Raw genomic sequence first — 16,312 nt, 5'->3', positions numbered from 1 at the left:
TTTATTTATTTAAGTTCATGTAGTTACTTCAGATTAAGTGTTGAAGAACCCATGATTGTTTTCAGTAATTTTGGGATAATCCTAGTAATGTATTGGAATGCCTAGCAAGCTACAAATTAGGATCTTTCTCTATCCTAACAGTTGATAATGGTTGAAAAATGTAACTCACTGAAAGGTATATGATTAATGTGTACACAGTATCTCCAACTTACCCGATGACAGGATTGTCCATGGAATTAGCAACTATCTCTCCCACAGCTGACAGGTCCAAGGTACTCCACAATCTGTGACAAATCCGCTTTAGAACCAAAGATTAACAAGTTTTCACATATTATTACATCACAACCATATAAAAATAGGTATTTATTTAAATGCACTTTATTTCTTGTTTGAATTGTATGACTTTTTCCAATTCTCAACAGGTCATAATAGTATTTTATCCATTACATAGGTTTAAAAGTACTAAAATAATTGGCTGAGGATTAACAAAGCCTATGACTCGAGGGACTGGAAAAATTTCATTTCTGTCTGTCTGTCCCCATGATATCTTGAGAACAAAGTGACTATATTTCTGAAATTTTGCACGAAACGAAATTTCTATATCGATGATCGTACATACCACTCCATGGGATTTGGCTGTGCTTTAGTGGACATTTTTACATTTGTCGTATAGGTAACCATTATGGTAATGAGAAAATGGTGAGTAAATAGATTTGTATACAAACTATATACAATAATATGACATTTTAATATACATCATAATATTGGAACCACCAGGCCCATTCCCTAAGATAAAATTTTGATGTAGGTACGTTATTATTGGGATAAAATCCCAAACTTAGTGTTTTAATGTGTAATTCAGTAATCCCTGAGTTGTAGAATGAATAGAGAGAGATATACAAACAACAGCATTGTTAGTCAACTGAGCGTATATTGGCAGAATCGAGATAGATATATAAACAGCTGAGTGTATGTTGGCAATGATTGCCATTGCAATCTTTAGTAATGTGTGTTGTGTTTCAAAGTTTTATTGAATAAATGTCGTTACCAACTTTACTAGTTTATTAAAGTCTTTGGTTTAGGAACGTCAATAATAATTTTAGTTAACTGTTACTCTATTTTGGCAGCAAAATGGCAAGTCTTAATTTTATTTTAACATCTAAAAGTGGTGAGTGTAGGTTTTATTTTCTGTAATTAAATTTACAAGTAAACTTTGCAATTCCGAATATTTATTACTACGACATCACAGATCTCCAACCTCATGTTTCGTAAATTTGGTACTGGAGTTCAAATGAACCTCATCAGACAGATTTTTGAAACCCACCAAGAAAAAGAGACCATTCCAACTGTAATAGCACCAATCAGCGACAAGCACCCTCTGCACCTGACAGACTACCAATTTCCATGTCCATTCTCAAATCGTGAGGGACAAAATTGGATAGTCCAGAAATGATGCTATCTGAATTCTAACACAAATAATAAAGAGAAAAAAAAACGTAAAGAGACACTACAAGTGTCCAGACAACAATGTTGCCCTCTGTGCGTATCTGTGTTTCTCAGTATTTCACACCAAGAAACACTTCTGAACATTTTGGTTTTTACATTGTGTGCCATTTTAAGACAATCAACAAAATTTATATTACAAATATTAATGTTGTAATTCAATAAACTTGTTTTAATATAAATTTTGAAAAAAATACTCCTAGATGTATTTTTATGTATTGATATTATTCCTGTGAGAAGTGCTGGTGGTGACGTACCACTACATCATTACTTCTGAAAGGGTTAGATCTTTCATTTTGCCACATAATAAATTCAAATATTAGTTCATTAATTATGCTCAGCCAAATTCCATAGTTAGGCATGCAACATCATAGAACACATTCTTGCCCGTGTAGAAATGAAGTTTCATGCAACATCATTACAAATCCACAGATTAAATCTTTCTCAAGATATCTTGCCACATGATAATTTCAAATATTTGTTCAGGTTAAGTTAGGTTTTATAGCAATATTCAAATAATAAAAGCCTAGTAAGCAAGCGAGGGTGCTGCAACGCACGGATAAGCTGAAATTAAATCTTGCCACTAACTTTAAACATTGACTTTCTACTCTATTAGGTTTTTGGTTTTACTATGTGAATAAAATGTAACATGTTCAAATCACATGATTGTGTGAAGTTTGTATACAGATTTATTTATCCTGCTATTTTCTCATTGCCAAATCATGGTTATCCATAAGACCAATGTAAAAATATTCATTAATGCTCAGCCAAATCCCATGGAGTGACTTATTTTTGTCTGGGGGGAAAGAGGTAAGAATCTGCGCACGTAGTCCTAAAAGGACCTTTGCGCTTCCATTATTTAGAGTTTAGGCCATCAGAATCTGAGAAGCTTATCAGATTTGAGGGATCTCTGTTCTCTGATAATCTTAGGGCTGAGAAGATACACCCCTTGGAATATTTTCTTAATTTTACATATGGCAGAACAGTTAAACCACATACGTTCCGCTGATTCTTCTGCTTCTCTGCCGAGTCTGCATTCATCAGTCTGGATTAGACCCACCTTCATAAAATATGTCCTAAGAGGGCTATGTCCTGTCAAAATCCCTAATATCAGTAGTATATCCTCCTTAATTTGTTTAAGGAGAGCTAACCACCCTTTTTCATAAGGATGGATAAACATTTCAGATAGTCTATATCCAGAGGCCCTTCTCCAGGTTAAGGATCTAATCCTCTTTTTTCCAATCTTTTACTAGAGCTTTGCTGTAGGAGAAAGCTAATCCACAGCTTGGCTCCTGGCCATACCCGAAGGGTTTCTGTACCTATTTTGGTGAGGGTATCTGCTTTTTTATTTCCCTGAATGTCTTTGTGGCCCGGCACCCAATCAACTGTAACTTTGTTCCTCTTTGCCAGTTCCGCTAGTACATTCTTACATTCCCATACAGCTTTTGAGTCAAAGGAGCAGGCATCAAGTCCCTTTAATGCTATCTTACTCTCTGAAAGTATTGAGTATCCTGCTCCTTTTGGGCTCATTTGTATGAATCTACTGGTGCATGATTCTATTGCCATGACTTCTGTTTAGAAGACCATGACATGTTTTACCAGGGGCACTGCTAAATTTACTCCTGTTCCATATACGAGTATATTCTCGTATACCAAACCCTGTGCTAGAATCAAGATGCGATCTATCTGTATAATACTTCTGGACACTTAGTAGGGTAGGCCTCCTTATTAATCCATTTACTTATTATCTTCAATAGAGACTAGATATGGTTTTTCAAAGGAGTAATTCTTAACCATACTCTTTGATATGTAGGTTATCATTTCACTCTCAGGGAATTCCTGCGTATTACCATGTGTTCTTCTGAGGAAGTATGCGTAATCACCTTTTTACTCAGAAGCTTAATTGCAGTTTCATTGCAGAGGAATGTATGCCAGAACTGCTTCAAGTACCAAAGTAAGACAGGAGGTCATTGCTCCGGTGATGCTTAAGCAAGCTAACTTTTGAAGACTCACCATTGGTTTCATAAGGGCTTTGCATATCCAATGTATCATTTTGGGTTTCAGTCCTCATTTAAGTACAAAGAGTCTCTTACAGGTTCCCAAGAGCCTTAGTCGCTTTGGATTCCATGTTAACCTTTTATCTAGATCTACTCCTCGATACTTGACTATATCGGAATGTTTTTTCAAGTACATTCGAGAACAGGTTGCACAAGCTGGAATTTCCTTTTTCTAGTGAATGTTATTTAACTTGTTTTTGATGGGATAATTCTTAGACCTTCCCCATGAAACTAGTTGCTTATAAAATTTAGTTTCTTGAGTGAGGTGTTCCAGACCATAAGCCAAGTATGTTTAGATCATGGAGTGACATGCACGATCATCAAACTCAGTGTTACTCATATAGAAATGAAGCTTCATGCAAAATTTCAAGTCTGAAAGTCATTTCATTTTTTGAGATATCTTTGTGGATAGAAATGAAATTTTATTCAACCTCAATGATTAAAAGCTTTGCATTAATTAAAAATTACTTGTAATACACTTGTATGATAATCCACTTATTTTTCTATCTTTTCAGGGTACTGTATGTTATTTGTCTGCATAGAGAAATATAAGCGAGTCCTGATTCAATTGAACAATCCTGCTCACATTTTCATAATACTCAGAAAAATTATACATTTAAGAATTATATGGATTTAACTGGGTAGTGTAATTCTGTGAGTAACTAGTGGATAAAATAGAACATTAGAAGTAATTAAGTGTACATAATTGGTACAAGACACAAGACAAGTGCCCTGTGGAATACCTCTTTTTCTAGTGAACAATCTGGTTATTTTATTTACCTGTTGTATAATATTTCAGATACTTCAATCATATACTAAATAGGCCACAAAATATCATTAAAACCAGACTACAGTTTTTTTCAAGAATACTTCATGCCACACCAAGTCAAAAGTTCAAACAGTCTATTTATCAGAGACTATATCAGTTCTTTTCACTTCCAGCACCCAACATGTCATTTAACAGATCTATATGAGCCATGCAGATGTTTTTTTCACCCGAAAATCAGATTGTAATATTGGAAATATTCTGCAAATTCACATAGGTGTCTTGTATGGATTATTATTTATCTTTGGCGATACTAGACCTAGTACTAACTGACCTGATGACACCGTTGGACATGCCGGTAGCAATCACGTTGATAGATACGCCCTCTGGTGCAGTGGAGAAGCACACAGCTGTAATCTGCTCCCGAGTGGTGACACTACCCACCAGTGCCATGTTGATTGTGTGGAGTCGCACGGTGGAACTGCCACTGTCCACATCATTGCCTACCGTCACCAAGTCTCCGGACACCTCACTCACACACGTCAGGCTCACCTGTCCACAGTCATGCCCACTCATTGAAAATTGGATTGTAGAACAGTTATTATAAAGATTAAGAAACTCCGCATTTTCCTTATAATGATCATATCATGATCATCAAACCATGATTGTCGGCATCAACATTGTGATACAGTTACGTTTGAACATTCTAACATGACTATATACAAACATTCAAATTGAATGTATAACAGGCGAAATTATTGTAAATACAAATATAGTTATTACATTACTTCAGAACAATTAAAACTAAATTAGGCAGCAGCACTGCATTGTTGTACGTACCGGTAGGCTGATGTTGGGCAGAGAGCGCACATAGGAGAGACGGTTCAGGTCCCACAGTATAGCTGAGCCGTCCCTAGACCCACTAAGCGCGACACTGTACGCTCGACAAAGTGTGAGAGACAGAATGGCTGTATTGTGTCCCAGCAACTCTATTGGCTCAGGACTGAACTCCAGCGTTCCTTTGCTCGGCTTGAACTTGTACCTACCAGATATAATTTTTAGTCCATTGCTATTTAATAGGTCACAACTGTCTAAAAAATATACGTTCCTAGTATGTCAAAATCATAACACAGTAATAAATTAAGTATGTAATTGCTAATATAAAAAAATTAAAGATACTTGCTGTGTGAAAATAACAGTAGTAGATATCATTTTTAAGGATACCTTTTTACATTTGGTGATGCTTGTTACTTTTAAGTAATTAACTTTAAACAAAATAATAGAGTATACAATAAAGCACATGGACAACTATTTCTTCTTCTTCTATTGCCTCAAGGGCCTTTTGCGCACCCCAGAGGCATACCATGAGGCCGACCAGTTTATGGTGTCGGCAGTTTGTAGAACTGCCGAAAACAACCGATCAGGTCCTCCTGGGGAACGCCACCCTTGTCCAAACTATCAAAGATGGAGTACCGCTCCCTTGCTATTACAGGGCAGTCAAAGAGCAGGTGTTCAACAGATTCCTCCTGCTCGTCACACATTGTACAGAGCAAATCCAAGATGACAACTATTTACTGGGATTATGATCTTTTTAAAAATGTTGTTTAATTTAAATTATTTTATCCTGTTTCTATTTTAAATGTGTTTAATTTAATCGTTTAAGACCGTTATAACTGTTAACCTCAGGTCTAGATTGAATGAATCTGGAAGGAAATGATAGGGTCAGTCAGCTACCTAACCAGAGTCACATTAAAAAACTCCTTATCAAGGGATTTATAGATAGAAGCTCATGTACTGGCATTTGTGGAAGTATTTTAGCAGTAAGCCCAGAATCGACAGGAAAACTGCTAGGGCTTTCAGGCTGAAACAAGATTGATTTAATACAATGGACTATAATCTTGTCATTTCTACTGCGTTTGGATGCTACGACCTTTTGAAAACTCCATCTTTGAACAACTGACATTCAACATCTGTGAATTTGAAGTATTTAAGATACACAATATGATTATCACAAGGATCTGCTGAGTACTTCAGATCTTGCCCTCACAATTTCAATATAGCCCTTGGCAGCACATAGGTACAAGTGGACAGTCATAATCTAAAATAAAATTCACTGTATCGTCTTTGACCAGATGCAAGAAATGAGTTTCGCTTATCAGACCTATTACCTCATGACATGACTTTGCCATTCACCCACGAATATAAAAATAATGATGCATGACTACAGTCACTCTTGCAGCTAATAACAGCAATATGGTTTTTGCCAAATTTAAGTATAACCACTGGGTTCAAAGGCAAAGAAGTGATCTTATAACAATCTTATTCATATAGTGATAGTTAACTTGAACTTTCTTCTTCTTTTTTTGCTTTTTGTAGCTTTGGCGTATATTAGATTATAAATTTGGGCTTTGCTCATTAAAAAAAATCTTTAAAAAATGTTTAAGATTCAAATCGTCAAGTTTTAATATAAATTAACAGCCCACAAATTGTAATAATTCATTTGCTTGGTCGTCAAGACTAAGTCTATGCCAAACACATTAATTTGCTAGTGAGATTAACCCAACATTGATTATTGATGTCTTGAAATATTTGAAAGCAGAATTGAAATTTAACAATTAGCAATTCCTTAACACAGGAAATTTGCATTCTGCATTACAAAGTTAAACTTTTTTGCTGATGACCAGCAAGCTAAACTACTTCTTGATGACTTTTTATGATGATCAAATATTTTTTACCTTTATTGGGCTATTTTACTAATAATACTAGACATTTAACACAGGTTGATTTAAAACAGAATGAAAGATTTGATGTTGCTTGAGACTACTCGAATTAATTTTTTTAAGAACCGTTTAAAATTAAAGAGAGGTCCTGGTTAATCCGCTAATCAATATATTCTGTAACTATATTAAAGTCAAAAATCTTGTGTTAACGCAACTTGTTTACACAACAATTTTGTTCACAACCTCTTAAGCTTTTAGTACTACATTTCTAATGTTTTGGGAGAGGATATATTATATTCAGAACTGGTGGGTACATATCTGATTTATCATTACGTAAGTTTTTTTTTTTAATTTGCATTATAAACTCTTAGGTTTTTTGTCAACACATTCGTTTTCTTGTAACCTGATTTAAAAATTTTTAAATGGCCACCATTTGGAAACAAACTCCACATAATTTTCTTTGGTAGAATAAATTAAATTAAATATTAATACAAATTAAAATTTGGTTTTAATCAGTTCAGTAATTTTTTACTATTAATTTTTAAGCAAAAATTATATACAGACATATACGGTTAATAAAAAGAGATAGGCCAACCCTTGCATTTAATTTTTTGTTAAATTTACCCAAGGTAAAATATTCTAGTTTATATACACACATATGAACACCCGCATACACAATACACAAACAATCATTTAATATGAATTATTATTCAAATTCCTGTGAGACTACCATATTTTTTTTTTTTAATTTTCAACAGTTGGATTATATTGAACCCATGGTCACATTCTTTCAAACAGAAAAACAGTAAGATAAGCACCTGTAAACTAGTATCTTGCCGGTGGCATAGCCGAGCCAAAGTTGGCTGCAGTCTGGCACGCTAACACACTGAGTGACAGGACCTCCACACCGGGGGGGTCGGATGGCTGGATACGGAGGCTGTTCCTTTTTCAGTTTGGCACGTATGATCCCGTCCGGATGTCCCCAGGAGACGAGGGCAGCACCCAGCACACAAGTACCTCCTGCTGCCACCAGGCTCAGTGTTTTCTCCTACAATCCAAACTACTTCATAAGGATTTAAAATATTATTACACTTAATTTCAAGGTTTTTTTTCATTTCTTCTTGAAATGATACGTATGAAATGATGATATTCATCAATACATTTTTTTCTTGAAATTAAAACAGTGATAACACAGAACACTAATTATGAATTTATTTCAAGAACTATTAAAAGAAAACATTGTCAACACAACCAAATCTTGATATTTCAGCCATATTTCAGACTACTCTTCTTGAGCCATCTTCAGTCAAGATGTGTTAACTCAAACAGAAGGTGGCTTTCCTTCGTTAGCTATGGTTTAATGCAATTTAAACTAGAAAACTAAAAAAATGATCCCTTAAAAGTAAGATTCTAAAAAATGCAATCCTTTCTTGTACTCAACTGCAATAAGGGTTTTTAGCCTTTAGAAAGATGGATATTTTTAATCCATATAGCAAAAGTGTTTAAGTACTTATCGATAAGTATGGGCTACATCAGATTTCATTAATTTAATCTTCCAGATTGGCACATACAATACATAAACCAGCACCAAGCAGATATTTGGTAGATTAAATAATTTTTAATTGGGTACAATACTTTCATTATTTAGATGAACAAATTGACAAAATAACAATTGATAAGCTTAATTTCAAATAAAAAGTCATTAAATTATGTTTATATTTGGAGAATGGTTACAATCAAGTGTTAATATTAAAAAATTAAAAGTTTATGGCACAATTCATTCTCAAGATATCACCTTGAATGCTTTGCTAACACTTAGCCAAATCCCATTGAGGGACATGCACTATCATCAAACTTTATATATAAATGAAGCTTTATGAAAAATTTCAAGTCTATAGGTTTGTTCTCGAGATATTGTGCGGAAAGACAGGCAGGAATAACATTTTCTGAGCCACCTCCGAGTTATAAGCCTTTGCTCAGCCAACAGAAAACCTATTTAATTCCACTGAACCACCCCAGAATTCAATACCATGTATGTTTTCTATTTAGGAAAAAATTAAACTAGATCAAATATTATTTCTTGATGTGTTATCACATAAATAATAAATCAAATAGCACGTATTAGGTGAAAGTCCAGTGTCACATTACAGTATTATACACAATCTTCAAAATGCCTAAAAATGTGTTCCAGTATTGAGAAAACGATGCAGTTTTGGAGTTAACATTGATATTTGAAATAGTTTGTTTAGTTGCATTTTTGTATCAAGCACTAGCTATTGAAGAAAGTGTTCATACAACTTACTTTGGAATATGCGAGAAGTAAAGTGGTGGAAGGTGCCAGTCCAAACACATCATTGGTCAACAGGGGAACAAGGGAAGCGACAGGAGTCCTGTGCTGTTGTTGCCATGTCACACTAGGTGTACTGTCACTCGGTGAACCAACATAGTTACCCCACGAGATGCCCTTCACTCCTGAAGAAAATCAATCAACATTTCAAAGATAAATTTTCAGAGGACAGGAGTTTTCAGATTAAAAGATAAAAATAAAATGGGAGAAGCAGTTAAGATAGGTACAAGAAAGTGACATAAAAACTGCGATAAAAATTATATTTATGTCATAATAGATTCACATCTGTACGCGTATCTGTCGTACGCATTTCTGTAAAGACAGGTATTAAATATTTTTAATAGAAAACCAAATAATGATTTGTTATCCACGCACAGATGTTATCCCAAAGTGGTTGGATGAATTCAAAACTGATCTTATCCTCCACAGAAGTAGGGGCACAGGAAATGATTTGTTCAATGTTTAAAACAGTTGTAACAAGTTGTGAACAAATTCTAGCTGTTAATAAAGAACTGCAAATTGTTGACAACATTTTCAATATCAACTTACCATGGATGGTGGACAAGGAAGTAGTCTTGGGAGCCAGTGTCTGCACTACCATGGGGTGAGCTGCTCGAAACAGCTGACGTGGTGTCTGACCGTACGTCTTGACCATGGTTTCCCATGCAGTGCGCTCCAGGGGGTCCACTATGCTCTCAGGGTTGAACCCGTAGTAAGTGGCAGGATGGAACACATTGATGGACTCTACTGCTGCCTTTCCAGTTTGTTTATAGCCAAACACCAGGTCTACCCACAGAGGAAGATGCTCACGGACGTAATCAGACTCTAAGGCTTGTCTGTGGAAAATTTACTAAGTGATATGTAAAAGGTATATCCAGTCACTTTACCTATTATAATAACATGCATTCAATAACAAAAAATTAAAAACCTGTTGGCTATATCCTTTACTGACACCAATTTGATTTTGCAATATCCATTATATTTTCCTTTACACTATTTAAATACAATTACAAGAACTTTCTTTTATTCTAAATAAAATAAATAATTTAGTTAATCTACAACAAACAAACAAAATATATCAATATTTAACAAGTATTCTCTCAGCTTGAGTGTGAAACAATATTATTAAATTATAATTTTATATAATAATCTCAAAACAGTACTGGTACAAGATTATAGTGTCTCTTAACATTGGGTCAAGTCTTAGAGTATAAAACCAATATAAGGAAAACTACTTTTGTTCCCCTTTTGTTATGGTAATACAAACACTATTTTCTTCTCTGTCATCACTCTCTTCCAAAAAACAAAAAATTACAGTGATAATTTTAAATTACTACAAAATTTGTTTAGTAAATTTTATCATACAGATGCAATGCATACTTATTTTCAGTTTTATACTAAACCCTTTAATAAAGAAGTAAAATATTGTTCAAAATTATATGAAAAATACTAAATGAAATTTTAAAATAACATTCAGATAAATAAATTGTAAGATTATCAAATAATATTGACTGTTAAGTCAGAGCAAACGTAAAATATTTATATCATTTTATATACTGTGATTATTATTGTGTTTACCTTTTGAGTGCCACAGGCATTTTCCCAAGGCATATGCATAAAGTGCCAGGCTGTTTTTGGCATATTTGTAAGCTTTTGGAAAAAAAGCTGTTGTAAAATAACTACTCAACAGATTTTCATACTTTTGTTGTTATTTATTTTTCTCATTAAATGCAGAATATGATACGTAACATTACATACAAAATTTGATTTATAAAAGTATAAAAATTTCAGTATTTAAAAAAAAGTCTTTTTAATTTTTTTTATATGAAGTTAAGTTTCAACTTAATTTGAGTGTACAAGGTATTTTTTAATATTTCATTTCTTTATACCATGATAAGGGCCATATCATTCTAAATAAAAACGATGTATAATATATTATTCTACAATTAAAAAAACATGGCATTATATGTATAAACAAAATGCTGCCTGGTACCGACATTTTATAAAATGTACTTCATTTGTCAGAGTTTAGAAAATACATAGTATTAGTGTAGTTTTCACAAAAATTCTAATAAAAAATCAATATAACACAAATAAATGTGATTAGTAAATGTTAAAATAAATATTTCCGAACATATTTACATAAAAGTTTACATTTACTAAATAATAACCCTAATATATTTATACTGAAAATTCACGATTTTCGCTTGGACACAACACAAATCACTACATTCCTTTTGTAAAGAAATATGGTAAAATACTGTATAAGTAACTATTTTAGTTTGTATCTACTCAAATGCTTGGTTATTGGCACATATAGAACAAGAAAGGCCGTTACGCAACGTAACACGGTACTCGTCCGCTACGTCGCGTGACTGGAAGACAAAATCATCGCGTAGGTACTTCAGTATCATCGCAGCCCATTATTTTTGGACAGTTTTCCTTATCAGGGACCAAAATAAACTTCATTATAAGTTCCTTCTTCCATAATTAATCGAAAAATACTCGATGAGTCATACTTCCTATCGCCTAATCGTCTCCAAATAGACACACGAATGACCTGACATTTTCAAATAATAAAACGTTGTTCTTTTAGTTTTTGTTTTCATTGACTGTCGTAATAACTTTTTAATTCCAAAATAGGTTAAAGAAAGTCTGTCCTTTTTAATACCGTAATTTATTTTGTCCCCGATAAGGAAAACTCGTCAAAAAATAGTGGCCTCTTGATAAGTACCCAAACAACATAAGTTTCACAGATAAAATGTTAGAGAAACAACATAAAACTCGTATTTATCGATAGTTTGGAACCTATTAAATACAACTGTCTGATTATTTGGCCAAAATACTCTTGCACTATACAAAATATTATCGGTATACGAAACGTCAAAATTAGCGATGCTGGCACTTTATGCAATTTTTGTACCGTCAAAATTAGCGATGCTATGGCATTCAAAGGCATATGTTTCTTAAAAATAAGGACAGTTTTAAAAATGTACTATTTTTATATAATTATTGTGGAAACTGACAGGCTTTTATATAACAAGAGAGAACAGGATTACTGACTTGAGACTTGAAACACACATATAAAAGTGAAAAACAAAGTCTACTCCAAATGTATGAATCTGATGCACTAATTGTAATCATGAAAGGATTCAGGTGCGTTTCACTAGAGGTAAAAATTGGGTCTCCGGAAAAAAGTACCCTGTAATAGTTACAAGTTTAGTACAAACTATTCAAACAAAACAAATATTTTCATTTTTTATATGAACAAATCCTATATTATATGTTAACAATCTAGTTACAAAGAGAGTGCCAATAAGATAGTTTGGGCAGTGGTTATTTACAAACTTATCAAAAAGTATGAATCTTCTCTTAATTTTTGAAGAATTTCCAGTAGGAATATGAAACTTGACGAATATTACTTTACTTTTGATTCAAAATGTTGAACTCAATTTTGCAATATCTGTGGTACATCAGTGGAAAGGAAGTTTTGATACATTACTACAAGTTTTTCTCTTTTTTCACCTTATGAGATATTCAAGGTTCAAAGTTGAATTGATGCATTGCAAACAGTACTGAGCTTAAATTATTTCTGGATGAACTCCAAAAAAGCATCATTAAACTTCCAACTGAGGCATTGCAATTTTCTTGTTACCAATTTAGATTAAGTACCTAACTTCAGTTCCAATATCTTGGTTCAGTGTTAGTAATTAGAGTTCCAGTTAACAGTTACAAAACAGTCCAAATTCAAGCCTACAAAAATACACAAAAATACAAACTATAAAAATAACATGAATATATTTAAAAGTGCATTTGTATTTCATCTGAGAGTTACATGTGCTCTTGTTAAACACAAACCTGTGAATAAGAATAAAGCGACGGGCATCACCAAGACACCAGGGCGGCAGTATAACCTCATCCACACGAGCTCCATTCTGCCTCATTCCAAAATCGAACCCCTCGTGGTTGGCAAGGAACTCTGGCAGGAAGAAGAATTCTGGAATAAGCTCCTTGACATCTGTAGGGCTCTCACTGGAGGTCAGACGCCATGTGGTGTGAATTGAGTGGAATGTACGATCCGGAAGGTCAAAATTGTTATCCTGGAATAAATTGGAAGAAATCAATAAATTCACTAAAATAGTATGCACACAGGCTTAATGGTAGTTATGTGGCATATATAATCTATTTCAAGAAGAAAAAACAAAAAAAAGTACCCTATTTGTACACTATTGACAATTTTTTTGGAGAAATCATCACGAACTTCTTAATTGTAAAAATACAGAATGTAACAAAAAGGTTGCGCTGCATATGCATTTTCAGACACTATGTGTGATTCTAAGCTAAAAATTAAGAATTTTTTCCAATCACCACTTTGTTTGGTATTTTAGTAGCAGTTATAGCAGTTTTGTTATTTTCTTTCATTAAAACAATTTTATCTTTGTTGTTATCTTTATATTGATCAAATAAAACAAAAAGAGTTATGGTGAGAGGGATTGATTGAATACGAATGTTGAGTTTAGCTCCAATTCACCTTCCTCTTATTGCAGCATCTGGAATCTGATGCTGTTACAGGCTTGACTCCTGGAATTTGGAGCCATGTTCGTCAGAAAAGATCCAATAAAAAATTTATGACAAAAAAGCTCAAAACGAATAATTTGGTCAGTCTAGACAGGTGATGAAAATCAATAAAAAAATTAATGAAAATCGTTGTGAACTTTCAGAACATTTCGCATTTCCCCAAATTTCATGAAGGTTAGGTCATGAAATTGTTGTAGAGAAGTTTGGCTTCCAAACAATTGGTGCCAAATGTTAAAAAAGGCTTACTGTGTTGGTGAATTTCCTTGAATACTACAGTAAAAGTAGTGCTGGTTATAAACTTCTTGATCGTATTGTAACTAGTGATGAAATGCACATTAATAGCGAGACAAAAAGGCAGTCTATTGAATGGACACACATACATTATCCTAACAGAACAAGAATGTATAAACTCTAGCAACCAGAAAGACCATGTGCAACTGTTTTCTGGAACAATGAGTGTGTGATTTTGATTGATTTTTTATTGAACGAGGCTCATCAATCCATGCAGAATGGTATTATACTACAGAAACTACAGCGGGCGACAAAATAAGAATCATGGAAAACTGAGCTTCAAAGGTTTTTTTCTTCACGACAATGCGAGTCCACACACAGCCAATCGTACTTGACAGCTCTTGTATGATTTTGAATGTGAGATGTTTGATCACCCATATAGATCTAGTATCAAGAGACCACCACCTCTTCCCAGCAATGAAGACTAGGTTTGCAAACACGCGCTTCAATAGGGACACCGAACTTTATGCCTCCATTAACCAGTAGTTAAGATATCAAACAAAGATTCTACAAAATTGGAATACAAACACCTTGTATCACACTATGATAAGTGGGTCAGTTTGAATGGGATTACATTGAAAAATAGCCGTATAATGTATTTTTTGTGTTTATATAAAATTTCTCTTTCACTTTATTTTCTAGGGATCCCTTATATTAATAGAGTATTGAAATAGTGTAGATTCTTCTTTGATAACCCCAATTGCCTACACAAAAATTAAATTTTTGAAATCAAATTCTGTGGTACTAAGTAAAATGTTTTGATTTACTAAATAAATGACACCATTGTTGATTGTAACATGGCTGACCTGGTAGTTGATGAACATGGACGTGAATGGTGGAAGACGCACCAGGAAGTGGAGCACAGTGCCAGAGTTTGAGTAATGTGAAGAGTAATGATAGGCCTCCTGATTGATGGAGATGAGGTTCAGAGCATCAGTTAACTCCTGCTTCAGATACTGAAACAATTCCAGACTCAATCAATGAATAATCTTTTAGTCACTTATAGTATAATCATTCAGTTATTTAGCATTAGATTTACTGACATCTTTGCATAGTTGAATTTAAAACTATACAAATTGTAACTGTTTTTCTTATCCATTAATTTTTATTTTGCTGCCGCTTTTCAAGATAACAGTCAAGTATTAGGATTACTGTAACCTGTAACAGGTGTATTATTTTTGTAAACTAATTAAAACACTTTCAACAATGGCAAAAAACCCTAGTAATATTTTTATGTTTAACGTCCAAGTACAATGAGTATGTAGGCTAGTAAAAGTATGTAGGCTTCGCAATTTTGCACAAAAACCATTATTTCAATATGTTTTTTTTTTTAATTTTTCTCCATGTACACCAAGGAAAATTAAACAATCGTGCACCCAAAGGGGTACACAATAGTCTGAGGTATTTATTTAAGCGCGGGATCAAATTTAACAAACAATAAAAGTGCAATAAGGAAATGCATAGTAATGTGTACCCCACTGGGTGCATGATGTGATTTACGCAAGCACGGTATATACCCAACGGCAGTTGTGACTGATCACGTGTACCCATTGGGGGTACACATCATCATGTGTATCTTGTTAACTGATAAACCCATAAGCGACACATCACATATTTTGTATCTTGTTAAGATAGTTATAGTACAAAAATGTGAGTATGAAAAATTTAGATTAATATGATTGCAGTGAATTATGGGAAGATAAATATCACTAGTGAAGGACAGGATTGGCCAACAAACCATTATTGTGTAACCAAAGAACTATTTTTGTTATTGGTTCATAGTTCTGGTTCATTTCCTAAAATCAAATAAAACCAAACCTGAATATATGGACCAACAAATTTGTTAATATGCAATGAAATTCTATATTTGGTACTCAGAGAAATTTAAAAAAATGTCCAAATGAAGATAATGGTACATAGCTACAACAGAGACCTGCTTGATTCTTTGCTTAAGTGTAGTCTGGCGATTTTAATTGCCGAATAAATAATAATAGTTGCATTTTATTTTCAAACATATTCTTAGGATTAGTTGGGTAAACAATTGTTATTT

General features: G+C 33.6%; 1 protein-coding gene across 1 annotated transcript in view; it reads right to left on the bottom strand.

The window, feature by feature from the left end:
- Positions 1-16,312, bottom strand: part of LOC124357049 (lysosomal-trafficking regulator) — a 115,705-nt gene that overhangs the window by 10,464 nt on the left and 88,929 nt on the right. Inside the window, exons 41-48 of the mRNA XM_046808445.1 lie at positions 15,069-15,218; positions 13,252-13,493; positions 9,943-10,229; positions 9,349-9,518; positions 7,865-8,094; positions 5,167-5,368; positions 4,661-4,878; positions 213-284 (exon numbers count right to left, since the gene is read on the bottom strand). Of these exons, the coding sequence (XP_046664401.1) occupies positions 213-284; positions 4,661-4,878; positions 5,167-5,368; positions 7,865-8,094; positions 9,349-9,518; positions 9,943-10,229; positions 13,252-13,493; positions 15,069-15,218 (1,571 nt within the window). The remainder of the gene's footprint in view (positions 1-212; positions 285-4,660; positions 4,879-5,166; positions 5,369-7,864; positions 8,095-9,348; positions 9,519-9,942; positions 10,230-13,251; positions 13,494-15,068; positions 15,219-16,312) is intronic.

The sequence above is a fragment of the Homalodisca vitripennis genome, chromosome 3, assembly GCF_021130785.1.
Source record: "Homalodisca vitripennis isolate AUS2020 chromosome 3, UT_GWSS_2.1, whole genome shotgun sequence".
Taxonomy (NCBI): domain Eukaryota; kingdom Metazoa; phylum Arthropoda; class Insecta; order Hemiptera; family Cicadellidae; genus Homalodisca; species Homalodisca vitripennis.
This window is presented reverse-complemented; position numbering and strand designations above follow the sequence as displayed.